This window comes from Papilio machaon, chromosome 28, assembly GCF_912999745.1.
Source record: "Papilio machaon chromosome 28, ilPapMach1.1, whole genome shotgun sequence".
Lineage (NCBI taxonomy): Eukaryota > Metazoa > Arthropoda > Insecta > Lepidoptera > Papilionidae > Papilio > Papilio machaon.
In genome coordinates this window covers 1,007,458-1,035,430 of record NC_060013.1, presented here as the reverse complement: position 1 = coordinate 1,035,430, position 27,973 = coordinate 1,007,458, and the positions used below count along the sequence as shown (strand labels likewise).

Sequence of the window (27,973 nt, the reverse complement as noted above, 5' to 3'; positions counted from 1 at the left end):
ATTTAGATTTATATAATGTACCTAATTTTCATTTTAAATTTAATACAACTAGTTCCAAAGCCTCTCAATAGCGTCGTGTACACTTGCAAGGTGTTAACGAGTGGGTTATTGTCCGTCTAGGCGAACAGTGCTCTGGGATCTGGGTTCACAATATCACATACAAAATAATCCTGTTCCATTGGTTTTTTTATCCAACGACCCAGGTTTGCTTTTTCAAATGCTATTGTTAAACGTTCCTTTGCAGCCTGAAATTAATGAAAGAGAGAAAAGATACTTAGTTTTGTCTCTTTCGTGTAACAAAATGCGTCATAATCTTGATAATTTTAATGTACTGAAAATAGACTAGATTTTAGGCTATACCTATACAAATGTAATTTCGTCTATCTTTTTTTTAAATAAATCAAATTTATTTTTGGTACAATCATTAGAAGAGAAAGCAAATTCACATTTGAGTAATTTTTTGATAAAGTATTGCCATCACAAATTAAATTTTTCCAAATGATCCATGAAATTCTATTTTTTTTTTCACGAATTTTTTTTTACATTTGTGCTTTTGTTTGTATTTACATTCCATTGTGACCACATATAGCCAAAACTGGTAGAGATTTTAACAAGTAAGGTGTCATTTAAATCGTATAATTCCTTTGAGTGTCATAAAGTCAGTTGAGTTTTTTTGTTTTGTAATAAAGAAATAGTGTTATTATTGTAATAAAGTAAGTAAAAACAAACCTGATATGTTGTACAAATTTGTTTTGCCTCAAAATACTGCATGTTGGTTAGATCCGCGGGTGGCTTGATCTCTTTGGGTCCTTCATCTGTCTCCTAGAAAATATTTAGGTACAAATCTTCACAAGAGCTCTAGCAAAGTACTGTAATTTCTAATATCCACCAGTCTAATATAAACCAGTGTTTCCCAAGGTGGGGCGTACACCCCACTTTGGGGACATTTGGATTTAGAGGGGGGCAATTCGGAGATTTAAAAAACTTAAGGTTACATCCTTACAATGATAGCAAGTGCTAAAAAGTATATAAAAACGTTTTAGAGACAAAAATCCGTTACATTTAAACTATTTATATGTGTTTTCGTGTTTAAAAATTTTATATGAAATTGATCTAGTCAGCCAAAAGTAGTATTTCATTATTTCTCTAACATTATAAATTTAGGCTTCGAGAGAAATTTATTTCTAAAGAAAATTTATAAGGGGGCAATAGGGGGGGGGGGGTCATGTTCATCCTGAAAAATGGGACATGGATCCAAAAAAGGTTGGGAAACACTGCTCTAAAGGGACTTGGAGAAAGGGCTAAACAAAACACAAAGGGCCTTCTTTAGTAACAATTGTTTTAACTAGTGTGTTACCTGCGGTAACAAAGGCAGCTTGGTGATGAGGTACTGCCAACGCGCAAACATACTCTGCTTGCACAACAACGACGGTTGTCCTGAGTCCAACTTGCCTGTGGTCGCGTTTATAACTTCCGGCATCTAGAGTATAAGTTAGGTCTTAGACTAGTTTACTTACTAGAAGAAGAGAGAAAAAAGGAATAAAATCGTACTTTAAGTTCAAAACAGGGTTGGAATTTGGCAAATGGAATCTCGTTCCGCATAAATGCGTACTTCCGCGTGTTAATCTGCTTTCTGATTTTTATTTACGTTGATTTAGAATGCTAGAGGTTAATTGCTTTTTTTTAAACAATCAAATAAATCCCTACTTTTTTTTAGTACTTTTATTTGCTTTCGCTGTAAAGGCATCCGTTACAACCCTAGTTAAAAGTATTAAAGTTTTGCCAAATTACGATCGTATACAAGAATCGTTCTGAAACCATTTTTAAATCATGAGTTTCGAATTTAGCAGATCTAAGTATCAGAAAACTGGAATCAGAAAACCAGGGCACCCAGGGTCTGAAAGGGGCGACAGATCTACAAATTACTCTCCACGTAACCCTGTTAACTCTCCCCCCAAAAGAGATGGTTAAAAAAGATGACGTTGTAGAAATCTCGCCCAGGATTCAACCTGAAACCGTTGTAATATACTTACCTGTGAAGTACAACACCAACATATACTGATAGAGGGCGCTTTAGTCGCTGTCCTAGCTTCAGTACTAGCTGCGCGAGCTAACTTCAATCTCTGTAGTCGGTACGGAGGAGGTAAAGACGATATGTAGTTCTCTATACGACCGCATATTGCCCTATAAAATATTTTTAACCTTTGATATAGGATTTAGTGACCCCTAATCACTCAAAGGCTAGCGATGATCTCACCGATAGTTCTTGTACCCCCTAATTACGACCCCACAGTATGAAAACCACTGTTCTGTTTACTAATCAGGGGGTCTAGCATGAAAATTTGCAAGTATTCGTAACATCATGGACAAAATTTGTCAAATGAGATTTGTCGTTGCACTTTACGCCCGTTATTATTGTGATACAAATTTTTGTCGATAACGTTTCGAACACTTTCTCGCAACTTTTCGTCCTGAGCCCCTGTATAATGGAACGGTGATTTTCAAACTGTGGGGTCTGATTTCGTCAATGTTTGCCAAACTTTTTTATTTTATTTTAATTTGTTTACCAAATATACAGGGGGTACAAGAACAATCGATGAGTTTTTCATAGGTAACCTTTGATTTTTTAGGGATCGCGGATTATATACTAATGAAATCGTATAATAAAGGTTAAAAAATCATTATAGATAAAAACTATATAATCTATGAAATATTTACACATCTATAAACAGTTAAATTTAATACATATTTCTAAATACATAACTATTTCTTACTAATATTATAAATGCGAATATTTAGATGGATAGATGTTTGTTTGAAGGTATCTCCGGAATGGCTCAACGGATCTTGATGAAATTTGGCACAGATGTAGAACATAGTCTGAAAGAACACATAGGCTACTTATTACGTTTTTTTTTAATTTTGCATGTTTTTAAGCAATTGACTTGCAACCTGCAGGTCCTAGGTTCGAATCCCGCTATGTACCAATGTGTTTTAGATTTACATATGTACATTTATCCGACGTTCTTACGATGAAGGCAAACATCGTGATACTGCACATATCTGAGAAGAAATTCAATGATATGTGTGAAGTCAACCCGCACTGAGCTGTGGTTGACTATGGTCTAGTCATACCTAACTTAGGGTAGGCTCCGAGCCCCTCGGTGGAGACCTATAGTGAGCTGATGATGATGGACGGAATAGCGGGCGATAGCTAGTTCATGATAAACTATTTTATTGAATCCGTAACAAGACAAGGTCTATTTCACTCAAAATTATTTTATATTACGGTAAAATTATTGTTTATTAAACCTACGTAAGCTGTAGTTATTTACTGCATATAAATATAACCTAAATACTAAAGAAAGAAAAAATGGTATGATGTAAAAGACGGTACAGAAAATGTATAATAAGTTACAAAACTTATGGCCGCTTGTGATTAGCTGCGAGAATAGTACATTGAAGGAAACTGTCGTATTCCACCTTAATAAAGACGCATTGAGACGATGACGAGGAAAAATAACCAATAGTATGCAAGTGTTTAGCCATCTTCAAAAAAGAGGTTATCAATTCGACTGTATTTTTTTTATGTTCCCGCGAAGCTTCGCCTCTGGTGGTCCGATTTTGATAAAAATTATTTTAATCGAAAGGAATTGCTTGCAGATGGATTCCATTTTATTTTACATAACTAGAAGACTGTCTGTCTATATGAAAAAAGTTCCATCATTGAAGCGTGACTATTATTTTTTAGATTTCATTCGCGTTGTCAATTCAAAATCATGTGTACGGAATACCCGCAACGTGATACTCAAGACGTAACTACACAATATTAGTTTCGGATTTACGTTGTACTGTGTACGAAGTGCTTTAAGTTCGAATGTTCTAAACGATGTATCACATCTTTTATTTCCGAGCTTCTATAAAGTTTGCATAGCATTATACAAATCAGAAACGATTTCAAACATTACGTTCTGTTATTACTTACAGACAGCGTAGGGAACAAACACGTTTAATAACTGTTACGTTTTTGGCGCGAAAAGACTTTTACAACGCGCTTTTATCCACTATTAAAATTTTTCTGGTGATTTAACAGAAAAAAAAATTATTTTATAAGTTTAAATAGTTTTACATATTACTAGTATATAGTTTATTTTGTGAGTTTAAGTTTTAGAATGCAGTCCTTGCCTTTAGTCTGCTTCCTATCAATAATACGTAAGTACATAATAATTACAACTTATTTAATACTAGCTGTCGACCGCGATTCCGTCCGCACGGAATTAAAAAAAAACTTGAGAGGTGTCAAGGGACACGCGGATGGAACAAAGTTCCTTTCTATTAATTAGTGAAGGAACCAATGTTTATTCTATGAATAAAAAACTTAAGTCTTCACAAGAAGTACATTTTATTTCTATGAATTTTCGTTATATATTGTCACGTCGTTGCCATGGTGAAGTAGCGCTCATTCGTCGTTAACATACTTACTATAGCAAAAAGTGTCGTGACAACTTTTCGTAAGAATTTTTTCCGTCTAGCCCCCTTTCACAACGCGCGATAAGGAACTTCGTTCCAAAAACTTAACAAGCAGCCTATTTGTTCTTCCAATCTATATTCTCTATCTGTGTTAAATTTCAGCTAGATCCGATAAGCTATTCTAGAGATACCTTCAAACAAACATTCATCCATCCATACATACATACATACACTCAAACATTCGCATTTATAATATTAGTAAGTTTAGTAAAACTAGTAGATGTAGTTTTGTTTGATTTATTTCACGCTAGCTGTTACCCGCGTCTTCTTCCGCGTAGAATAAAAAAAAAACTATTTTAGTTATGTGTGAAACAAAAACAAATCCAATCCACGGAAATGATACATTAATCCGGGACAAAAGTAATATTTATACGGTTTTTCAGCCTATGTCAAAAAAGGGACATTTCCTAGCCAAATTCACCTCCTCTTCCTATCCGTTAATTACAAGAAAATGGATAAGAAAATGTTGAAGGAAAAGTCAAAACTGTAAATTGAAAATCTAAAAACGCATTTTGAAAATTGCTGAATTCGAACCAGAGACCTGCAGATTGCAAGTGCTTAACCACTGAGCCATCGATGCTCTTATCAAATAAATCATCCTTAAAGACACTCTACATCTATATATATAAAAGAAAGTTGTGTTAGTTACACTATTTATAACTCAAGAACGTCTGAATCGATTTGACTGAAAATCGGTCGGCAGGTAGCTTAGAACCAGCAAAAGGACATAGGATAATTTTTACCCCGTTTTCCATTTTTTATTCCGCGCGGACGGAGTCGCGGGTAAAAGCTAGTTATATATATAAAAGAAAGTCGTGTTAGTTACACTATTTATAACTCAAGATCGGTCGAACTGATTTAGCTGAAAATTGATGGCGTGGTAGCTTGGAACTAGGAGACGGACATAGGAACTTTTTTATCTTGTGTGCACTTTTTTTATTCCGCGCGGACGGAGTCGCGGGTAAAAGCTAGTTAGAACATAAAACCACGCACTAGTAACATTTATTCCTGATGTACGTTAAAGTTACGTAAAGTCATGCGAGACTTATTACGTAAATTATCTATCGATTGCGTATTTTCCCTTGTTGAAGAAAGTATTCTATTACTGAACAAATAGTTAATGTAAACAGAACTTTATTGATTTAGAAATAGAAGTTAAAATTGTATAACTTTTTAATTATTAGCCGGTACAATGTTATCCAATCGGAATCGTACTAATTTTCCTGGAATATATATATGATAAAAATTCCTAATATTAAAGAAAACACAATAGAATTAAGTTAAAAAACAAACTGAAAATTAATTAATAGTAACTAATTGAGGTCCTTGAAGTAAGGCCTTAGAGAAATCTTTACAAGGAACTGATTTAGTAACTACTAGCTGTTACCCGCGACTCCGTCCGCGCGGAATAAAAAAAAATGCACACAAGATAAAAAAGTTCCTATGTCCGTCTCCTAGTTCTAAGCTACCTGCCCACCAATTTTCAGTCAAATCGATTCAGCCGTTCTTGAGTTATAAATGATGTAACTAACACAACTTTCTTTTATATATATAGATAAATTAGGTCCTTAGTACAAATAACGTAAATCGTCGTAACTATCGGTTGCGTCGCGAGAATCGTACAGTACATACAAATTTGAATTGTCGACGCGAGTCGTCTATTCGGTCAGTACACATGTCAACTATATTGGCTCCATCTTGAAAATTGCAGTGCCTTTTCTAACGACGATCTTGAACAGGTTGTGAGCGACTATTTCTAATGTTGACAGATATAAATGTTATAAATGTACAAAACTAAACTAGCCAGGTTTAGAAGATTTAGGTTACCTTATACACAAATGGACTTAAACACCCTTGATTAGGTATTTTTTATATGGCGGCAAACCAGGAAACGGTCATCTGAATCCGTCTAAATAGCGAAGCGACCGCCGATACCTTTAACCGATAGAAAAGGGCATTCACAGAAAGAGGATATATCCTCTTCCTATACGTCCCCTCCTTCGTCGAATTCCTTTTCTTATAAGAAAACTGTGGGAAGGGAACGTTGACTAAAATTAGACCTCCGGCACCACACTCATCGGGCTGTACACGGAATTGATTCCACTTGAAACCTATCTTCTGTGTGGTCGAGGTATTAAGTTAGATTTCTTTTTGATGTGAAACATCTATAGGCTCACTTGTAAACCGAATTGTTGGCGTGGCGACGCTTGCCGTGGCGACGGGTCGCCACACTATACTGAGGTATACATATATATATATATATTATTTTAATAATATTATCTTATATGCATATTACTTGTACACACACGATGTTTCACATCTGCCAGGCGTCCCATGACAGGTCACATTTTTTTGGTTGTTAAGTTTTTATTTCGTACAAACTGAACGATAGAAAATACACTAAATAAACCAATATTTATAAAATTTCAAAGCAATTTGCATCTTAACACATATTGCAATTTGTTACGGTCCAAATGATCGGTATTAGGGTCGTAGATTACGTAAGTAAACATCGCATGCGACTTATTGGTTTATTTATTACTACATGAAGTAATAAGGTCTATTGTCACGATTACTGGTTTTTGCCTATCCTAAGTGACTAGGCTTTAGTCAACTGAACTAGCTAGTCAGTGCTGGAGTTGGGTAGGGCGTGGTTGTTGAACGCCCAGGGCGCTGGACAGAAAGGGGTGTGACAAAACAGCGAACTTTGTGTCGACAATTCAACATTTTGTATACGGAGCACTATATAAGTTACGTTAAGTTTTACGTTGGTTTGTGTACGATTCCGAGATTCCTGGTATATCTATATATATAAAAGAAAGTTGTGTTAGTTACACCATTTATAAATCAAGAACGGCTGAATCGATTTGACTGAAAATTGGTGGGAAGGTAGCTTAAAACCAGGAAAAGGACATAGGATAATTTTTATCCCGTTTTCTATTTTTTATTCCGCGCGGACAGAGTCGCGGGTAAAAGCTAGTATATATCAAAAATCAAAGGCACATATTGATGATACATTGTGATGATCCAACTCGGGACCTGCTTCTCTATTCCAGATCCACCAGAAATCCAATTTGAGAATGCCGTTCTACAAGCCACGCCTGTCCATAAATCCAAATGCCCATATGTCAGAAAGACACACGATGTATTGTTCCAGTTGTTCACCAGGTAAGTAGATAGTTGATTGGTATGAGATACTGAATATGGAATTATTATACGTTTTACAACTTCTACTATGAGAATGTAATCCATCCATGTTACAATTTTCATTAAGATTCACATTTAAGAGTAGAAGCCAGCAACAACTTCTATTCCACAATTTGCCCGGCTCAGAAAACAGGCGTTAAAAGAAATTTACTTTGCGTACAGTCTGATGAGTTTGCATGCCATAGCCCAAATTTTACTCCTCTGTCCCTTACCAACCTTTTTTATACGGAAAGTATGGGGAAGGTAACTGGATTTGTCGTTCTGGAGTTAGATAATAACAAAGAACAACTCAACGACTTGTATATAACATATTGTTATTTCTCGCATTATCTTTGTAACAATCGACAATTTATATTGTAAGGCTCACGATATTTTTTTATATAATAAGGTGGCAAACGAGCGAGCGGTCACCTAAATTTGCCAAAATAGCGGAGCGACCGCTGTCCAAAGACATCTGCAATTTATGAGAAATTGTTGACATCCAATCGAAAAAAGACTCACAGAAAGAGAATATATCTTCTTCCTATAAATTCCCCTTCCACTTCCCATCATTTCTTTAAAAGAAAAAGGTGGGATGGGAAAGAAGACTAAAATTGGTCCTCCGGCATACACACATATCAGACTGTACGTGGAATTGCTTCCACTTGACGTCTGTCTTCTGTGTGATAGTGGTATTTTACCAATCAACCCGGCTCATTCGTTCAACAGAAGTTGTTCCTAGCGTCTACCACAGTTAAATTAAGTTCAATTCTTTCTCAGACACAACCCAACAGTATACCAAGAATTAGTATTGAATGACGATGAAAAACTGTTCGCATCAAACATCAACTTCAATGACCCAACAGTAATATACTTCCATGCTTTTATGGAACAAGCAACGGATGGATCTGCTCTTGTTGTCAGAGAAGGTGAGATTTGAAATTTGCCGGTCACCAAAATTCGCCGAAATAGAGAAACGATCGCAGCCTATATACATCTTTAATTTCAGATGCGTTGCCTACCTCTGATCGACAGAGGAGGGGACTCACCGAAAGAGAATATTTCTCCTCACTATGATTTCCCTCCTCCGTCATCTCCTCTTCCACTTCCCATCCTTTCTTTAAAAGAAAAGAGTGGGAAGGGAAAGAGAACTAAAATTAGGCATTAGATATTTGAAAGTTAGATTACATTTAATTAATTAGGTCAGGTACAGTCGGGTACAGTCGAACCTGGATAAGCGAGTGCAAGAGATCGCAACATTTTTCTCGCTTTTGACGTTTCTCTTTTATCTGAGTTTCTCGCTTATAGAGTCTGTAATTACCGGATAATGCCTCTCGCTAATAGAGGTTTCTCGAGTATCTAAGTTCGACATTATTTCATAAATTAATAAAATTGTTTAAAACTTCGTAAGACATCTATGAAAAACGGCTACACTTAAGTATAGTTAAATCAGTGTTTCCCAAAGTGGGCGATAACACCCCCTTGGACGCGTTTGAAACCTAGGAGGGGGCGATAAGAGGCCCAAAAAATGGGGGGCATTGAAATTAATTAAAGTAATGAAGTTGTGGTTATAGGACTGAATAAAAATTAGGGGCGCGCTGAAATATAATTGATTTTCAAAGGGGACGGTGAAAGAAATAAGTTTGACAATCACTGAGTTAAAACTCGAATGTAGCCGGAATAACTTACGTTAGTGTTGACGTTTTAAATAAGTTTTTTTATTTATATTACAGCATATATGCAACGTGGTGATACAAATGTGATAATTGTGGAGGCACAACGCTTAGAAGCGGGACCTTGGTATTTCACCGCGGCTGAGAACACTTGGTATATAGGACGTTATGCTGCTCAGTTCATTGATTATTTAGTATCAAGGTTGGTCTAACTATACACTAACTGACTAATAAAGGACTCCCTTATAAGGGCCCTTAAATAGTACTTGTTTAAAATCGATTGATAATTTAGTGCGATGACAGCACAACCTAAATGTCAGATGAATATACATATTACTAGCTGTCGCCCGCGAATCCGTCCGCGCGCAGTTAAAAAAACTTAATAGCGGTATGAAAAATAGATGTTGGCTGATTCTCAGACCTACTGAATATGCTCACAAAATTTCATGAGAATCAGACAAGCCGTTTCGGAGGAGTATGGGAACGAAAACTGTGACACGAGAATTTTATATATTAGATGTTCTCGCTTATGGAGTTCGTCTGGCGGGACTCAACAATGACTCTCGCTTATAGAAGTTTCTCGCTTATCCAGGATCGATTGCTTTAATTAATTTATGTACTTCAAGTTTATTGTTACAGAGGTCTGAATCTATCCAAAACCCACTTTGTCGGACACAGTCTAGGCGCCCAGTCGGCTGGAGTCGCAGGAGCTTCTCTAACATCAGGTGAGTTGAATCCATGTTAAATTCATATAAAAATTGGGTTCACTAATCCATCAAGATATAATATGGATATTTCTGTACCCAGGTCGCGTAGCCAGGATAACCGGATTAGATCCAGCACTCCCACTATTTGACAAAGTCCCGTTAGAACAAAGACTAGACCCGTCCGATGCAGAATTCGTTGACGTCATCCATACGGACTCTGGGATTTTCGGTAATTTCATTTTCATTTTTTCATATAATTTAATTAATCTAATGCAATGCCAATATAAATCTTACGGATAAAAAAGTAACTACAACTCAAAATTGAAAACAACGCCATCTAGTATTCTATAAGGTAACACTGATATTATTCAATCAATAGGATTCCCAGGACCAATTGGTCATGCTGACTTTTATCCCAATGGTGGTAAGAGCCCTCAACCTGGATGTAATTTGGAAGTGGTGCTGCCGCAACAGCTGTTGTTAAATAAATGTAAGCTATTTTTTTTAACATAAAACCCTCGTGAAGAACAAGAGTCGACATCAAAGTAAAAAATTAATCGACTAACTTATTCCCTCTTAAATTTATGGATTTAGAATTTATCTGTCTGTCCATCTGTATGCATATCCTCAAACCTCAAGATATGCCTTTGACGTGAAGGAAGCTGTTTGCGGACATATTTTCATAGTCTTTCTCGTCTTTCCATACTATTATATTGGTCTTTCGCAGTCTTCTGCAGTCACTGGAGATCTTATATGTTCTACGCGGAGTCTGTGCTACGACCGAAGTCTTTTGTAGCCACATCATGCCCTTCCTGGCATCAGTACAAAAACGGGGAGTGTGTGGATGCTCCTAATGTTCATATGGGATACAGTACTGATTCAAGGTATGGTTAAAAGTTTCACACGAGGACAGGTAGAGTTGTAGACAATGCATTAATACGTGAAGATAGAAGAGTACTTTGTAATTTTCTATACTAAAGTCCAATCGCGGAGCACGAAGAATTTCGTACATTGAACTGTCATTACCTGTCTCTGTCACTCCCGCGTAAATACAATGTGTCTCGCTCGCACAGATACAATGGCCGCCGTCCTCAGGGATTGTAAACCTTTTACTGGAGACTATAAAGTTTGTTCTTTTGTAATAAATGTGACAGACGAGACGTCTTCGGAAAGCAGTTACTCCGATACAGAAGAATCGGATTCTGATTTTTTTTTTAATTTTTCTGCCGAATTAGTAGATACTTGTTTAGATTTTTATTACTTGTTATTAAAATCTAAATAAATAGTTAGTTAGTCTAATAATAGTTTATATAATAATAATAACTATATTTCATAAGTTGGTAAATTTTCTTTCTCCTTCAAATAATTTGTACGAAATTCTTCGTGCTCCGCGACTGGACTTTAGAAGTAAATGGAGAAAGCTGTTCTGTTAAAAAGAAGAGGAAATGGACGCCAGCAACAAGATCTGTTGCAAGAATTGACCTCGCTCAGCGAAATACCACAACCACACAGAAGACAGACGTCGAGTGGAAGTAAATCCAAGTACAGTCTGATGAGTGTGTCTGAGAGTGACATAATTTTAGTCTTCCTCCCCTTCTCAATCATTTTCTTATAACGAAATGATGAGAGGACGGATAGGAAGGGGTTATTTTCTCTTTCAATGCGTCCCCTCCTCCGTCGATTCAAGGTAGGCATGTGTAATTGCCGATGTCTATGGACGCGTTCCGATGGTCGCTTGCTCGTTTACCACCGTATGTTATAAAAGACGTCAGAAAAAGTAGAAAAGAAATAGATAGGAATACTTTTATATCTAGATATTTTGTATATATTTCAGGTCCCGTGGTAACTATTTTCTGATGACGCACAAAGATTCGCCATATTCAATAGAATGAATATTATAATAAATAATAAAATAATTAAACTTTTATTGTTATTTCAATTAATTCCATAGAAAATTTACAAATTAAGTCCCTTCAAAAAGATTTGAGTCGTTAAGCGACACGCGACACACGTCGCCGACATTTAGTTAGTCGCCAAAGCCAATCGCAACCTGTTCATCAAGATCGTCGTGAGAAAAGTCACTGCAATATTCAAGATGGCGGAGCAAATACAGTTGAAATGTAGACGCTATACAGTACGAATAGACGCCTCAAGTTGTCGACTCGAGTCGACGACTCAAAATTGTATGTACGTAGTTCGCAACGCGATATTCAAGTCGCAACCATACAATATTAGTTTCGAAAAAACGTTACCTTACGTACGAAAAGTCTAAGTAAAGTATCTATAAATGACTAGCTTTCGCCCGCGATTTCGTCCGCGCCGAGTTAAAAAAAACTTAATAAGGATATGAAAAATCCATATTTATTCCATAAAATCCCCAAAACCTCAACATGCAATAATCACTCTTATTACAAACACAATAAGGTCCATACCTGTACAAATGCTGTGGATGTAACAAGGAGCCGAGCACCAGAGAGCTAAGATACACAGGTCTAAGTAGACAGGCCAACAATGACCCCTGCAGACCAACAACGCACCAGCGCGCCGCTTTGTCTGAACAAGACATGGTTAGGAGACGTTCGCCCTGGGAAATTGTGCTTTGTCTGTATTTTACAGTTACAAGTTGATATTTTACAGTTCGAAATTGAAATTTTACAGTTCGAAGTTGATATTTTACAAATCAAAGTTGATATTTTACAGTTCGAAGTTGATATTTTACAGTTCAAATTTGATATTTACAGTTCGAAGTTGATACTTCACATTACGAGGTTGATATTTTACACATCAAAGTTGATATTTTACAGTTCGAAGTTAATATTTTACAGTTCGAAGTTGAAGTTGTGTTAGTGTCAATTAAGTAGTTAACGCTTCAATTAAGAATAAAAAAGGCCGTAAAATAAATACCTGTAGTACTCCATCCCATGTCTGTACGATGTTGCTGCTATTTTTGACAGGTATGGTGCCTTCACCAGATTCTATTTTGGTCCTCAGTTGACCTCGAGCTAGTCTGTTGACATAACAGTCAAATAAATATTGACATTTCAATTTTTACTAAGAAAATTAGGGGGGAAAAAATTCCACACCCTCTGATGCCCCTCACTGTCAATTCAGTATACCAATTTAGCCTAACATACCCTTAATCAACTTCACTATACTATTCTCCCCCTGCTCACCAGGTTCTCTCCAGTTCATTAGTCAAGGCAATGCAACGGTCAATGTAAGTATACCATTCCAGCCTACCATCCCCTTATTCCCATAGTTGCAATATACAATTCTCCCCCTGCTCACTTATTAGGATATTTATCCAGTTTGGACTCGTTCTAAAGATTCCAGCCTACCATTCCCTCATTCCCATAGTTCTAATATACCATTTTCCCTCTTACCCCAGGTTAAAGTAGACAATGGTATGCGTGAGTATACCATTCCAGCCTACAATTCCCTTACTCCCATAGTCCCAATATACCATTCTCCCCCTGCTCACCTATTATGAAGCCTATCCAGTTCAAGCCTATTGCTCTTGAGAAGACAGTGATCAGTGTGAGTACATCATTCCAGCCTATCATCCCCTTACTCCCATAGTCCCAATATACCATTCTCCCCCTGCTCACCTATTATGAAGCCTATCCAGTTCAAGCCTATTGCTCTTGAGAAGACAGTGATTAGTGTGAGTACATCATTCCAGCCTATCATCCCCTTACTCCCATAGTCCCAATATACCATTGTCCCCCTGCTCACCTATTAGGATGTCTATCCAGTTCGGACTCGTTGTTCTCATGAGGGCTGAATATCCTCCCGTCTCCGCAGGGAGCTGTGCTCACATACAAATGTATACTGCGATCAGGTTTCAATTGATAACCACCGGTTGGTATCGGTTCTATATCTGAATCTGGTATGCATTGCTTTGGATCTGATTGGAAAGGGAGAAAAAAAAATAAAATACACTATGGCACTATGACACTCGGGATAAGTATACAAATTGAATGGACACCCAATGTCAAAGTCTATGGTTCTTTAAGACAACAGAAGGTCATAATGTAACTTATATCTTACTAATATTATAAATGCTAATGTTTAGTTGTATGTTTGTATGAAGATATCTCCGGAACGTCTCAATGGATTTTAATGAAATTTGTTACAAATGTAGAACATAGTCTGGAAGAACACATAGACTATTTATTATGTTTTTTTTTATTCCACTCGGACGGAGTCAAGGGCGTCAAATAGTGCACAAAAAACAAAGAGTTAAAAACATTATCCTGACTCAGTCGACTAAATGCAAATGTTTGGATGGATGGATGAATGTTTGAATGTATCTCCTGAACGGCTCAATGGATTTTGATGCAATTTGACATATATATAGATCATATTCAGGAAGAATACATAAGCTACTTTTTATGTTTTTTTTTTAATACCACGCAGACGAATTCGCGGGTGACAGCTAGTTTCAAATATAGTGGAACTTGAATGAGCGAGTCCAATACCGCGATATTTTACTCGCTTACAGAAGTTTCTCTCGAGTTTCTCGCTTATAGAGGTTTCTCGGTTCACCAGCTCAAAGTTATCTGAGCTTTTCTCTCCAACCACATCCTTGTACAATTTTATTCTGATTTGATATTCAGAGTGTATAAGATATATGAAAAAGACTATACAAGATACTTTAAAATAATTACCTGAAGCTGAAGCATACATAAGTAGCTGTGAGTACAAATATCTTTGTAAACATCGCCTTGCAGCTACCTGAAACAAATCTTAATTATTATATGTTATAGTCAAATTAAAATATCTTGATCCTTGAAAATTTCAATTGGGATTAATGTGGTCTATTGTTTTAGAAATAATATATTTATTTGGTTGTATGTAGTATAATTAATCTGCTAAATTATTTATATATATGTGTGTTTGTAATATTGTAATAATATATTAAAAAAAAAAAACTTGAGAGGTGTGTTGGGACACCCGGATGGAACGAAGTTCCTTTCAATTAATTAGTGAAGGAACCAATGTTTATTCTATGAATAAAAAAATTTCGTTATATATTGTCACGTCGTTGCCATGGTGATATAGCAAAAAGTGTCGTGACAACTTTTCGTAAGAATTTTTTCCGTCTAGCCCCCTTTCACAACGCGCGATAAGGAACTTCGTTCCAATAAAAAATATAACGTAATATTTTTCCAATATGTGTATTTACCTAATGTTACATGAAATAAAAAAAAAAAAAAAATATGAAAAATGATATTGTTACGAACAAAGACACGTGAAACCCCCTACTCAATACTAGACGGCGTTACATGTACTACTTTGGAACTATATAGAAGTATCTGGAAAACCGGGTACATATCATCTTTCCGGAATCATCGGAACGTTCTTTTTTCAAATCGAAGGAACTTTCTAGAATGTTCTAGAACTCGTCTCGGTCTATATAAATAGCCGCAGGGAGGGGAGCGAGTTCATTTCAATATGAGCTACCTTCGAGGCGATATTAAAGTGAAAACTAGTGAAACCTACGACTTGGCTAAGACCTAGGACATAGTGTTTAATGTTTGGACCTAGTAAAAAAAAACTAGCAATTAACACTTGTCACCTACTGACTATGTCATTTATAGTCTATAGATTTATTTTGGAAAGTTACAGTATGATAAAATATCTGTTCTCACATACAGGGTGTCCGGATAACTAATAAATTCAATTAAATCGTCATATTTCTTCCAAACACGCCGTATATCTCTCTTACTAAATCTCCATTTCACCTTCTCTCTGGCACTCATTTTATATTTACCTCAGCATGACAGTCATTTAGTGCCAACCCTTTAACTGACATATGTTCTCCGGAGACACATTTTGTACCAGTAGTTACAGCAATCACCTGGAAAGAGATAAATTAATAAAGACTTTCTTATGTATGGATGATTTTGTATATATTTTTTATATCATAAGATGGCAAACGAGTAAACCTGGATTCGCCAAAAAAGCGAAGCGACCTTTACCCATAGACATCCGCAAATGCAGATGCGTTGCCTACCTTTAATCAACAGAGAAGGGGACGCACAGAAAGAGGATACTTCTCTTATCTATGCGTCCCCTCTTCCGCCAAATCAACTTCCCCTTCCCATTCTTTCCTAATTGTTAATAATGTTGTCTGAATGAATATGTAAATATGTCCATTGTTACCTTCCATAGCTTAAACTACTGAACCAATTTCAACATGTGAGGTGTCATTCGATACTTATTAGTGTCATAGATACAGAAAAAGTGTCATCGATACGAATATTTAATTAAATGTTTGTTACAAGATATCTTCAAAACTACTCAACAGATCTTAATGAAATTTGGTATAAATATAGAATATAGTCTGAAAGAAGACTTAGGCTAGTTTTTTTTTTAATTCTCCACCGGATTCAGGGGCATAAGCTAGTATTGTGATAATTATAAATCTCACCTTAGCGCCCTCTATACCATTGCCTATAGTAATAACGATACCAGCGAGAACCTTCCTTTTAGAATGTACCAGATTGTTGCGAACCATTTCTTGAAACTTATCATTTACTAACCTGCAAATAAAAATAAAGTAAATTAAATCCATACATATAAAAAAATTGGATTGTCTTTATGTAATATATAAAAACACACATATAATGTCTTTGCGTTCCTTTTTTTATATGAAAAGTTGGCAAACGAGCAAATGGTCACCTGAATTCGCTAAAAAAGCGAGGCGACCGTTGCCCATAGAGATCTGCAAATGCAGATGTGTTGCCTACCTTTAATCAACGGAGAAGGGGACGTACAGAAAGAGGACATTTCTCCTTCCTATGAGTCTCCTCTTCCGCCAAATCTATTTCCCTTCCCATTCTTTTCTAATAAGAAAAGATTGTGAAAGGGAATAGAACTAAAATTAGGCCTCCACCCTGGTATTTAACAGAACTGACCAATTCTTACAACATAATATGTTGTTGCTGATATGAACGATTATGATAGCGAAAAAACAATGTTATATAATTTTTGTCTGTCTGTTTGTTCCGGATGATCTCCGGAATGGATTGATAGATTTTAACAGGATTTGAACGTGAAGGTAGGTGATATATGCGAGCATGTTATAGGCTACTTTTTTTCTAAACATATAAAGTCACAGACAACCTGCTAGTATACATAAATAAAAATCAATGAAAACTATATTTTTATATATACTAATATTATAAATAGGAAAGATTTGTTTGCATTTAAAAGACTCCAAAACTGATTTGAAAAACACTTTCACTATTACAAAGCTACCTTAATTACTAAAATAATTTATAATTTTAGTAATTAGTAAATTTAATTAATAGAATTAATAAAATTTATGTCATCCGGGGATAGTGTAACTGTAGTGTGTAAAAAATATCTAGATATATATTTTTTTTAATTCCGCGCGAACAAACTCCGCAGAGACTAGTTTCTATATTTTAAGGGGAAATAAAGTGTCATATAGTTAAGGAATGTATAGAGAATCTCTCTCTTTCTCTTGCATAAACCCTACTCTCTGTTTCTCTCTCTCTCTCTCTCTCACCTAGCAACATGATCAGCCAGCAGTTGGTTGAGCGGTGCAGCTGGCAGCGGGCGCTGTGGTCCGGCGCGCGCCTCACCAAGCTCAGCCAGAGCAACGCGAGCAGCTGCTACTTTCTCTTGCATAAACTCTACTCTCTGTTTCTCTCTCTCTCTCTCTCACCTAGCAACATGATCAGCCAGCAGTTGGTTGAGCGGTGCAGCTGGCAGCGGGCGCTGTGGTCCGGCGCGCGCCTCACCAAGCTCAGCCAGAGCAACGCGAGCAGCTGCTACTTTCTCTTGCATAAACTCTACTCTCTGTTTCTCTCTCTCTCTCTCTCACCTAGCAACATGATCAGCCAGCAGTTGGTTGAGCGGTGCAGCTGGCAGCGGGCGCTGTGGTCCGGCGCGCGCCTCACCAAGCTCAGCCAGAGCAACGCGAGCAGCTGCTACTTTCTCTTGCATAAACTCTACTCTCTGTTTCTCTCTCTCTCACCTAGCAACATGATCAGCCAGCAGTTGGTTGAGCGGTGCAGCTGGCAGCGGGCGCTGTGGTCCGGCGCGCGCCTCACCAAGCTCAGCCAGAGCAACGCGAGCAGCTGCTACTTTCTCTTGCATAACCTCTACTCTCTGTTTCTCTCTCTCTCACCTAGCAACATGATCAGCCAGCAGTTGGTTGAGCGGTGCAGCTGGCAGCGGGCGCTGTGGTCCGGCGCGCGCCTCACCAAGCTCAGCCAGAGCAACGCGAGCAGCTGCTACTTTCTCTTGCATAAACTCTACTCTCTGTTTCTCTCTCTCTCTCTCTCACCTAGCAACATGATCAGCCAGCAGTTGGTTGAGCGGTGCAGCTGGCAGCGGGCGCTGTGGTCCGGCGCGCGCCTCACCAAGCTCAGCCAGAGCAACGCGAGCAGCTGCTACTTTCTCTTGCATAAACTCTACTCTCTGTTTCTCTCTCTCTCACCTAGCAACATGATCAGCCAGCAGTTGGTTGAGCGGTGCAGCTGGCAGCGGGCGCTGTGGTCCGGCGCGCGCCTCACCAAGCTCAGCCAGAGCAACGCGAGCAGCTGCTACTTTCTCTTGCATAAACTCTACTCTCTGTTTCTCTCTCTCTCTCTCTCACCTAGCAACATGATCAGCCAGCAGTTGGTTGAGCGGTGCAGCTGGCAGCGGGCGCTGTGGTCCGGCGCGCGCCTCACCAAGCTCAGCCAGAGCAACGCGAGCAGCTGCTACTTTCTCTTGCATAAACTCTACTCTCTGTTTCTCTCTCTCTCTCTCTCACCTAGCAACATGATCAGCCAGCAGTTGGTTGAGCGGTGCAGCTGGCAGCGGGCGCTGTGGTCCGGCGCGCGCCTCACCAAGCTCAGCCAGAGCAACGCGAGCAGCTGCTACTTTCTCTTGCATAAACTCTACTCTCTGTTTCTCTCTCTCTCTCTCTCACCTAGCAACATGATCAGCCAGCAGTTGGTTGAGCGGTGCAGCTGGCAGCGGGCGCTGTGGTCCGGCGCGCGCCTCTCCAAGCTCAGCCAGAGCAACGCGAGCAGCTGCTACTTTCTCTTGCATAAACTCTACTCTCTGTTTCTCTCTCTCTCACCTAGCAACATGATCAGCCAGCAGTTGGTTGAGCGGTGCAGCTGGCAGCGGGCGCTGTGGTCCGGCGCGCGCCTCACCAAGCTCAGCCAGAGCAACGCGAGCAGCTGCTACTTTCTCTTGCATAAACTCTACTCTCTGTTTCTCTCTCTCTCTCTCTCACCTAGCAACATGATCAGCCAGCAGTTGGTTGAGCGGTGCAGCTGGCAGCGGGCGCTGTGGTCCGGCGCGCGCCTCACCAAGCTCAGCCAGAGCAACGCGAGCAGCTGCTACTTTCTCTTGCATAAACTCTACTCTCTGTTTCTCTCTCTCTCTCTCTCACCTAGCAACATGATCAGCCAGCAGTTGGTTGAGCGGTGCAGCTGGCAGCGGGCGCTGTGGTCCGGCGCGCGCCTCACCAAGCTCAGCCAGAGCAACGCGAGCAGCTGCTACTTTCTCTTGCATAAACTCTACTCTCTGTTTCTCTCTCTCTCACCTAGCAACATGATCAGCCAGCAGTTGGTTGAGCGGTGCAGCTGGCAGCGGGCGCTGTGGTCCGGCGCGCGCCTCACCAAGCTCAGCCAGAGCAACGCGAGCAGCTGCTACTTTCTCTTGCATAAACTCTACTCTCTGTTTCTCTCTCTCTCACCTAGCAACATGATCAGCCAGCAGTTGGTTGAGCGGTGCAGCTGGCAGCGGGCGCTGTGGTCCGGCGCGCGCCTCACCAAGCTCAGCCAGAGCAACGCGAGCAGCTGCTACTTTCTCTTGCATAAACTCTACTCTCTGTTTCTCTCTCTCTCACCTAGCAACATGATCAGCCAGCAGTTGGTTGAGCGGTGCAGCTGGCAGCGGGCGCTGTGGTCCGGCGCGCGCCTCACCAAGCTCAGCCAGAGCAACGCGAGCAGCTGCTACTTTCTCTTGCATAAACTCTACTCTCTGTTTCTCTCTCTCTCACCTAGCAACATGATCAGCCAGCAGTTGGTTGAGCGGTGCAGCTGGCAGCGGGCGCTGTGGTCCGGCGCGCGCCTCACCAAGCTCAGCCAGAGCAACGCGAGCAGCTGCTACTTTCTCTTGCATAAACTCTACTCTCTGTTTCTCTCTCTCTCACCTAGCAACATGATCAGCCAGCAGTTGGTTGAGCGGTGCAGCTGGCAGCGGGCGCTGTGGTCCGGCGCGCGCCTCACCAAGCTCAGCCAGAGCAACGCGAGCAGCTGCTACTTTCTCTTGCATAAACTCTACTCTCTGTTTCTCTCTCTCTCTCTCTCACCTAGCAACATGATCAGCCAGCAGTTGGTTGAGCGGTGCAGCTGGCAGCGGGCGCTGTGGTCCGGCGCGCGCCTCACCAAGCTCAGCCAGAGCAACGCGAGCAGCTGCTACTTTCTCTTGCATAAACTCTACTCTCTGTTTCTCTCTCTCTCACCTAGCAACATGATCAGCCAGCAGTTGGTTGAGCGGTGCAGCTGGCAGCGGGCGCTGTGGTCCGGCGCGCGCCTCACCAAGCTCAGCCAGAGCAACGCGAGCAGCTGCTACTTTCTCTTGCATAAACTCTACTCTCTGTTTCTCTCTCTCTCTCTCTCACCTAGCAACATGATCAGCCAGCAGTTGGTTGAGCGGTGCAGCTGGCAGCGGGCGCTGTGGTCCGGCGCGCGCCTCACCAAGCTCAGCCAGAGCAACGCGAGCAGCTGCTACTTTCTCTTGCATAAACTCTACTCTCTGTTTCTCTCTCTCTCTCTCTCACCTAGCAACATGATCAGCCAGCAGTTGGTTGAGCGGTGCAGCTGGCAGCGGGCGCTGTGGTCCGGCGCGCGCCTCACCAAGCTCAGCCAGAGCAACGCGAGCAGCTGCTACTTTCTCTTGCATAAACTCTACTCTCTGTTTCTCTCTCTCTCTCTCTCACCTAGCAACATGATCAGCCAGCAGTTGGTTGAGCGGTGCAGCTGGCAGCGGGCGCTGTGGTCCGGCGCGCGCCTCACCAAGCTCAGCCAGAGCAACGCGAGCAGCTGCTACTTTCTCTTGCATAAACTCTACTCTCTGTTTCTCTCTCTCTCTCTCTCTCACCTAGCAACATGATCAGCCAGCAGTTGGTTGAGCGGTGCAGCTGGCAGCGGGCGCTGTGGTCCGGCGCGCGCCTCACCAAGCTCAGCCAGAGCAACGCGAGCAGCTGCTACTTTCTCTTGCATAAACTCTACTCTCTGTTTCTCTCTCTCTCTCTCTCACCTAGCAACATGATCAGCCAGCAGTTGGTTGAGCGGTGCAGCTGGCAGCGGGCGCTGTGGTCCGGCGCGCGCCTCTCCAAGCTCAGCCAGAGCAACGCGAGCAGCTGCTACTTTGGCTAACTTCTTACTCGAACCTATAAAAAGTATATAAAAACATATATTTAACATTGGTAAACGTCAGCAACAAAATCTAGATCTAAATCTAGAACTAAGTGAAATATCACAACCATACAGAAGACAGACGTCAAGTTGAAGTAATTCCAAGTACAGTCTGATGAGTGTGATGATGGAGGACTCATTTTAGTTCTCTTTCCCTTTCCACCCCTTTTCTTATAAGGAAAGGATGGGAAGGGGAGGTGGATTTGATGGAGGAGATGCATAGGAAGGTTAAATCTTTTTGTGCGTCTCCTCCTTCGTCGATTGAGTGTAGGCAACGCATCTGCAATTGCGAATGTCTGAGAAGCGGTCGCTTCGCCATTTCAGCGAATTCATGTTGCATACAGATGTATGGAAGACGATGTAAATGATGTGTTTTGTGAAAGATGTTTAGTTACGCGTTAATATATTCTTTCACTGTTTATCTGTTATTTTTTTTTAGTCACTTTTATATGTTATTTACATGTTTTTTTAACATTTACATGTTATTTTATAGTTATTATAAAATATGTTATGTAAACTGTTATGTAAAGTGAGTATATTGTCAAATTAATTGTATACTGTAAGGATGTTATGCAGTTGTTTGTAAATAAAAAAAAATACAAGTTATTAAATTCTATAATCAAATCAAATCGATGATCTGTAGATCATATGTGTGAAGTACATCAATGAAACGACTTCCAGTTCATATAGTATTTGAGCTATAGCTCGACGAGTCTATGTAACCTGAACTTTTGAATCGGTTCAGAGTTGATTTACACATATCTGTCATTACATACTTATTGCAGTAAAATAGAAAATATAGTCGAAGAAGTATTAACTTCTAGTTCAAGTTTCACTCTAACTGAAGTCTCTCGCTTATGGAGTACGTCCTTCAGTTCAATGACTCTCGCTTCTAGAGGTTTCTCATTTATCTAGATTCGACTATTATTTAGAAAAAGTACATTTAAGTGTTTACATTTCATAAACACTATTTGTTAAACAAAAAAAAAGAGTCCACCTGATTCGCCGAAATTGCGAAAAGACTGCTACCAATAGACATTCACAAACTGTACAGCATTACTTTTAATAGACAGAGGAAGGGATAAAAAGAATATTTCCCCATCCTATGTGTCCTGTCATGCCCTTTCCCATTCTTTTAAGAGAGGGAAGGGGATGATGACCAAAATGAGTCCTCCATCACCACACTCATCAGACTGTACTTGGAATTACTTCAACTTGACGTCTGTCTTCTGTATGTTTGTGGTATTTCACTCAGTGCTAGATCTAGATCTTATTGCTGACGTGTACCAATATTAGATCCAAACTCACCATATCCTTCAAATCTGTAATCCTTTATTTTGCAGACAACTTTAAAACGCATACTGTGACTGAGTTGAAAAGGTGCTGAAAATTAAAAAAAAAAAAAGTTATTACACATTTATAACTGACGTAGACATAATAAAATAGATTAAAGTTTTTTTTTTTATATCATAAGATGGCAAACGAGCAAACGGCCACCTGGATTCGCCGCAATATCGAAGCGACCGTTGCCCATAGACATCCACAAATGCAGATGCGTTGCCTACCTTTAATCAACAGAGAAGGGTACGCACAGAAAGGGGATATTTCTCCTTCCTATGCGTCCCCTCTTCTGCCAAATCCACTTCCCCTTCCCATCATTTCCTAATAAGAAAAGGGTGGGAAGGGAAATAAGACTAAAATTATGCCTCCGGTACCACACTCATCAGACGAAACGTGGAATTGCTTCCACTTCACGCCTGTCTTCTGTATGGTCGTGGCATTTCACTCAGTGCTAGATTTAGATCTAGATTTTGTTGCTGACGTCTATCAATGTTTAAATTATTTGCTGTGAAAGTTCAAGGGAATGTAATATTTTTCTTGCGTATAAAGTTTTCTCGCTTATGGAGTTGGTACTTCGAGACTTTACCGTTCTCGCTTATAAAGGTTTATATATTGCTAAGTAATTTAGTAATTCAGTAATTTTGGTAAGTTATTTCTACCGTAAACTACTCACCATATGCAGAATCTAAAGATGAACCATCCCCATAAGTACATATAAAACTTAATCCAGGATAATTCTCGTATAACATATTTATAGGACTCTTATTAGATGCCTGTAATCTAGACCCAAATAGAGATGTTGATGGTGAAAATAATGGTGAAGAAGGGGCATCTATTGCTGGAATTAAATTAAAAAAATATCATCATCAGCTCACTACACATCCCCACTGAGGGTCTCTTAGTCTACCCTACCCTACCCTAAGTTAGGGGTGACTAGGACATAGTCAATGCTGACTCAGTGCGAGTTGACTTCACACATATCATTGAATTTCTTAGATATGTGCAGCATCACCATATTTTCCTTCATCATAAGATTGTCAGATAATAAAAATTTTATAAGCATAAATTACAAAAGAAAAACAAAGTTAGTACAACTAGGAACAAGAAAACCGCAACCAACCCGCACTGGATCAGCATTGACTATGTCCTAATCACCTCTAACTTAGGGTAGGCTTTGAGCCCCTCAGTGGTGATGTATAGTGAGCTGATGATGTAAACAATTACCCTACCTATAATCGACGGAGAAGGGGACACACAGAAAAATAATTCCCCTTTCTATGTGTCCTCTCATCCGTCAAATCCATTTCCCTTTCCCATCCTTTCCTTATAAGACTGAAGGGAGAGAAGACTAAAATAAGGCCTTCAGCACGTTATAACTATTTCAGTCGTTTAAGATCCAAGGGTCACAATGAAATCCATTTTTTTACACTTTATGTTGCAAATTATCACTTGATTTGCTGAAATAGTAAAGAGATCAAAGATCTTTGACATATGCTAAGTTAAAAGTGCTTCGCCTTTTTGTCCTGGATATAAAAAATGATGTACAATACAGAAAATATTGGATCAACCTCTCCTCTGCTAAATCCACTTCCCTTCCCCATACTTTTCTTACAAGATAATACTGAGAAAGGGAGAAGATTTAATTTTCTCGGTTGTCGGATGTCTTCTGATGTGGATTCTGTTATCTATTCAGACAGAACTGACCTTTACCAGCTGTTGTCTCATCGCTGGTGAAGTCCTGGTATCTTGGCGGAGCTGGCAGTAGACGACCAGCTCGCTGCATCAGCGCTGTGAGACAAGCCCGCGCCGCTGCGGCTCGAGCCTCACGTTTACTGTGACCGAATCCTTCGAACTTCATGTCCGCTACCTACCAAGTTAATAAGATCGAGATCTTAAGAAAGGCTTTATTACAAACTAGCTGTCGGCCGCGACTCCATCCTCGCGGAATTAAAAAAACTGAATAAGGAGCCTATATGTTCTTCCAGACTATGATCTAGATCTATGCCGTAGAATTCATCGATATCCGTTTAGCCGTTCCGGAGATACATTTTAACAAACATCCATCCAACCATCTAAACATTCGCATTTATAATATTAGTAAGATTTAATTTGTATAAAACATTTATTTATAGTCGAACCTGGCACGCGAGAGTCCAAAGAACCTCGGATTTTGTCTCGCTTTAAGAGGTCTCTTACCCGAGATTCTCGCTTATGGACGTTCTTCTTAATACTATCCACTTTATGACCTTTAGTTAAATGGATTTAAAGAACAAAATATCATTTTTTTTTTAGTTTACAATAATATACCTACTGATGCTCACCTCAACAGTAATAACAAAGCTCGGACAATGAGGGGGTCCTCCTTGTTGACGTAACGTATAGTTCACTCGTACTCCTAGTTCATTGAGTGCTGAGACAGGCGATTTGCCGCCAGATTCAACCGCATCCGCAGCTGTAGCTAGCGCCTGCAGTAATATTATCAGGAGAGCACCAATACCGAGGATTTGAAACTTCAATTAACATGGCTATTTATCTCTTACAGGCGCGATACCATATTTAGGGGGTCTTGAACTTTATAATGATTTCAGCGAAATAATATTAGAAATTAAATCAAAATTGAATAGTTTAAATTGGAATTATTATTAAAAATTACTTTCTTGTTACATAATTATAAAGATTTTGGGGGTCTTAAACCCCCTAATACACTTTGGACCCCCCAAAGATTGCATACAGACATCTTAAATGATAAATCTAATACAAAAAATCTAAATACGAATTTAAAATATAATCAGTGAAGTTTTTCTGTGTATTTAGTGAAGTAAAACAGACCTGCATGTTCCATTTGAAGCCGTCTAATGGGATAGCATTGGCCTGTCGCTTTGGTGGAGGTCCATCGGCTGAAACCAAATACCATTTGCTCCTATCAACCGAAACAAAAACATGATGCATGTAACCAAGAAGAGTAGCTAGGAATAACAGAATTCTATTTTCTTGTACTGTTGCTTCTTTCAAATTCATACATCTATGTCATTATTTCTCCATATTTATACATATGTGGGTAGCTAAAACTCACATTTAGGTCTTGTTAATATTGGCTTTGTATCCTTAGAATCTACGTCCATGTCCGGCATCTTGATGTCAGTACTTGAACTTATGCTGGAATCCTGAAAATGAAGGAGTATATTTTCAATTTATTTATGACACAAACTACACTAATTAGACATGTAAATTAACTCTGACTTGAACTGTTGAGTAGTGGCTCAATAACTAAATTAGCTGTTCACAGCTCATTGCGATTCTGAGCCGATGCACAGTGAGCTGCCTGTTGACTCAGCTTACAGTTAGAAAGGCAAATTATAACTCTATGTAGGTACAAATTGAACTGAGCTGTGAGCTATTGCACTGATCTGCTCCACATATGAACTGAGCTGATCTAAAGGTCATCAATTTTAATTGCTTTACCAATGACTACTTAGTAGTCATTATATTCATTGAAAAGTGAATAACTTTTAAAACTAAATTTTTAAGGAAATTTCTAGAACATATCGCCTCTTTACAAGAACAAGGTGATATTTTTAAACCACAACTTTAGAGGAAAGCAATTTTTACATTTAAATGTTGATTGGAAAACAATAAAATTGTTGCGGTAATTAATGTGTAAAATTAATTTATCAACACTTAAATGTTTGAAATTGCTCTCCTGTAAAGTTGTGGTTTTAAACATATCACGTTGTTCTTGTAAAGAGGCCATACGAACATGAAATTTGACATAGTTAATGTGGAGAATAAAACTATTTTGAATGCAAAAAATAAAAAAAATCTTTGATTGTGAATTATAACTTTTTTTTTTTATAATAGTATTGTCTATAACTAAAACCTCTATAAATCCATAGGAAATCAAACTTACCCAATCCTTAAGATTATCTGGAAAAAGACAGAAATAAGTTTAGTAAACCATGTATGGTCTATGTTTGTGATATCTTGTAAACTATTTGTTAGAATTATATAATTTAAAAGGCTATTTAAATCTACATTAAATTTGCCTGATAATAAATTTTTTTGGACAAGGATTCATATTAAAATCGAAAAATAGTGCCAAAATAAAAAGGATCTTTAAATGCTTATTCTGATGAAAAAAATGGTTATTATGTGAAAACTTTAAAGACAGGTATCGCCAACTTTTTCATCATTTTTTATAACCCTTAATAACCTATAATCTTAATGGTTTAGCTTGGGTAAGCAAAAAAATACAAATTTTAAATGATTCAGATACATGATGTTTTCTAAATTAAAATTTTAATGAGATGTATACACAAAGCATCCAGAATAAATGACCTACACAATGGTGAAAACCATATTGTAATACGTTTTATGCCTTAGCAGAAAATTCATGCTAAACAGCGGTCACGAAAAGAGACGTACGTTTTATAAGTTACACATGTAACAAGGATGTGTTGAGTTTTATAACCATGAAAAAATGTTTTTGGATATTTATTTAAAATACCTTTTGTTATTTATTCCGTCAATTCCTTGATTATTAGCTTTTGAATACACTTCAGTTTACAACTTTAAAAAAAGATTTTTTCACATGATTCTGACGATTCAAAAAATGTTTTAAAATCAAAATTAAATCAATAAAGACTTAAATTACTTTTTGAAATCCTTTAAAATTAATTACTACGTTTAAAACCAAACCAAGTTGTCATTTAAATATATTTTAAAAAATATTTTGTCATCACAGGTACATACCTTTTCCTGTGATATCAGCGGAATTACTGTCCATTGTTATGATATATCATTGAAATATTTAAATTAAAAATTAACCGTTTTTTTTCAATGTTACCTTATTTAGCCGCAGATATTAGTTTCAATTGTCATTTATTCAAAAAATAATTTTAATTCGTGTAATTTGGCGCAATTCTAGTTTTACCGCACTGTTATCAAAGAGCAAATGAGCAAAAGCAAAGACGGTACGCAAAACAACCTCCGTGAAGTTGGCCCCCTCACTTTAATTTTTTTAACTTTTTTTTACGCAAATCGTTTGAGAATCATTTGAGAGGGTTTGAGAGAAAAGAAATAT

General features: G+C 38.6%; 2 protein-coding genes across 3 annotated transcripts; one reads left to right on the top strand and one right to left on the bottom strand.

Annotated features, from left to right (window-relative positions):
* LOC106709370 (double-stranded RNA-specific editase 1) lies at positions 1-27,822 on the bottom strand. Of its 2 annotated transcripts, XM_045685085.1 has the most exons (20): positions 27,643-27,667; positions 27,398-27,459; positions 26,801-26,817; positions 25,967-26,057; positions 25,723-25,790; positions 25,215-25,358; positions 24,598-24,760; positions 23,567-23,731; positions 22,861-22,935; positions 21,395-21,527; positions 16,533-16,644; positions 15,873-15,959; positions 14,767-14,833; positions 13,832-14,003; positions 13,001-13,103; positions 12,529-12,680; positions 2,034-2,184; positions 1,358-1,480; positions 730-822; positions 1-245 (listed from the first exon to the last, which is right to left on the bottom strand). In XM_045685085.1, exons 4-20 carry the CDS (start codon positions 26,022-26,024, stop codon positions 117-119), a joined length of 1,995 nt encoding a protein of 664 aa, XP_045541041.1. In that variant the 5' UTR covers positions 26,025-26,057; positions 26,801-26,817; positions 27,398-27,459; positions 27,643-27,667; the 3' UTR covers positions 1-116. The 2 variants fall into 2 exon arrangements, with proteins under 2 accessions (XP_045541041.1, XP_045541040.1); XM_045685084.1 differs by lacking the exon at positions 27,398-27,459 and having other exon boundaries at positions 27,643-27,822.
* Positions 4,110-11,298, top strand: LOC123722640 (pancreatic lipase-related protein 2-like). The gene is made up of 8 exons (XM_045685086.1): positions 4,110-4,212; positions 7,587-7,698; positions 8,497-8,645; positions 9,450-9,591; positions 10,029-10,114; positions 10,197-10,325; positions 10,476-10,586; positions 10,824-11,298. Exons 1-8 carry the CDS (start codon positions 4,173-4,175, stop codon positions 10,988-10,990), a joined length of 936 nt encoding a protein of 311 aa, XP_045541042.1. The 5' UTR covers positions 4,110-4,172; the 3' UTR covers positions 10,991-11,298.
* Positions 27,823-27,973: the final 151 nt, after the last annotated feature.

Excerpts from the sequence above, each read along its gene's own strand:
- LOC123722640 (XM_045685086.1), top strand. The coding sequence starts at position 4,173 with ATGCAGTCCTTGCCTTTAGTCTGCTTCCTATCAATAATAC. Across the intron at positions 7,699-8,496 it reads TTGTTCCAGTTGTTCACCAG|ACACAACCCAACAGTATACC; the intron begins GTAAGTAGATAG and ends ATTCTTTCTCAG. Across the intron at positions 10,326-10,475 it reads TACGGACTCTGGGATTTTCG|GATTCCCAGGACCAATTGGT; the intron begins GTAATTTCATTT and ends TTCAATCAATAG.
- LOC106709370 (XM_045685084.1), bottom strand. The coding sequence starts at position 27,676 with ATGGACAGTAATTCCGCTGATATCACAGGAAAAG. Across the intron at positions 12,681-13,000 it reads CATGGGATGGAGTACTACAG|GGCGAACGTCTCCTAACCAT; the intron begins GTATTTATTTTA and ends ACAATTTCCCAG. Across the intron at positions 2,185-12,528 it reads CATCCACAGCATTTGTACAG|GGCAATATGCGGTCGTATAG; the intron begins GTATGGACCTTA and ends AATATTTTATAG.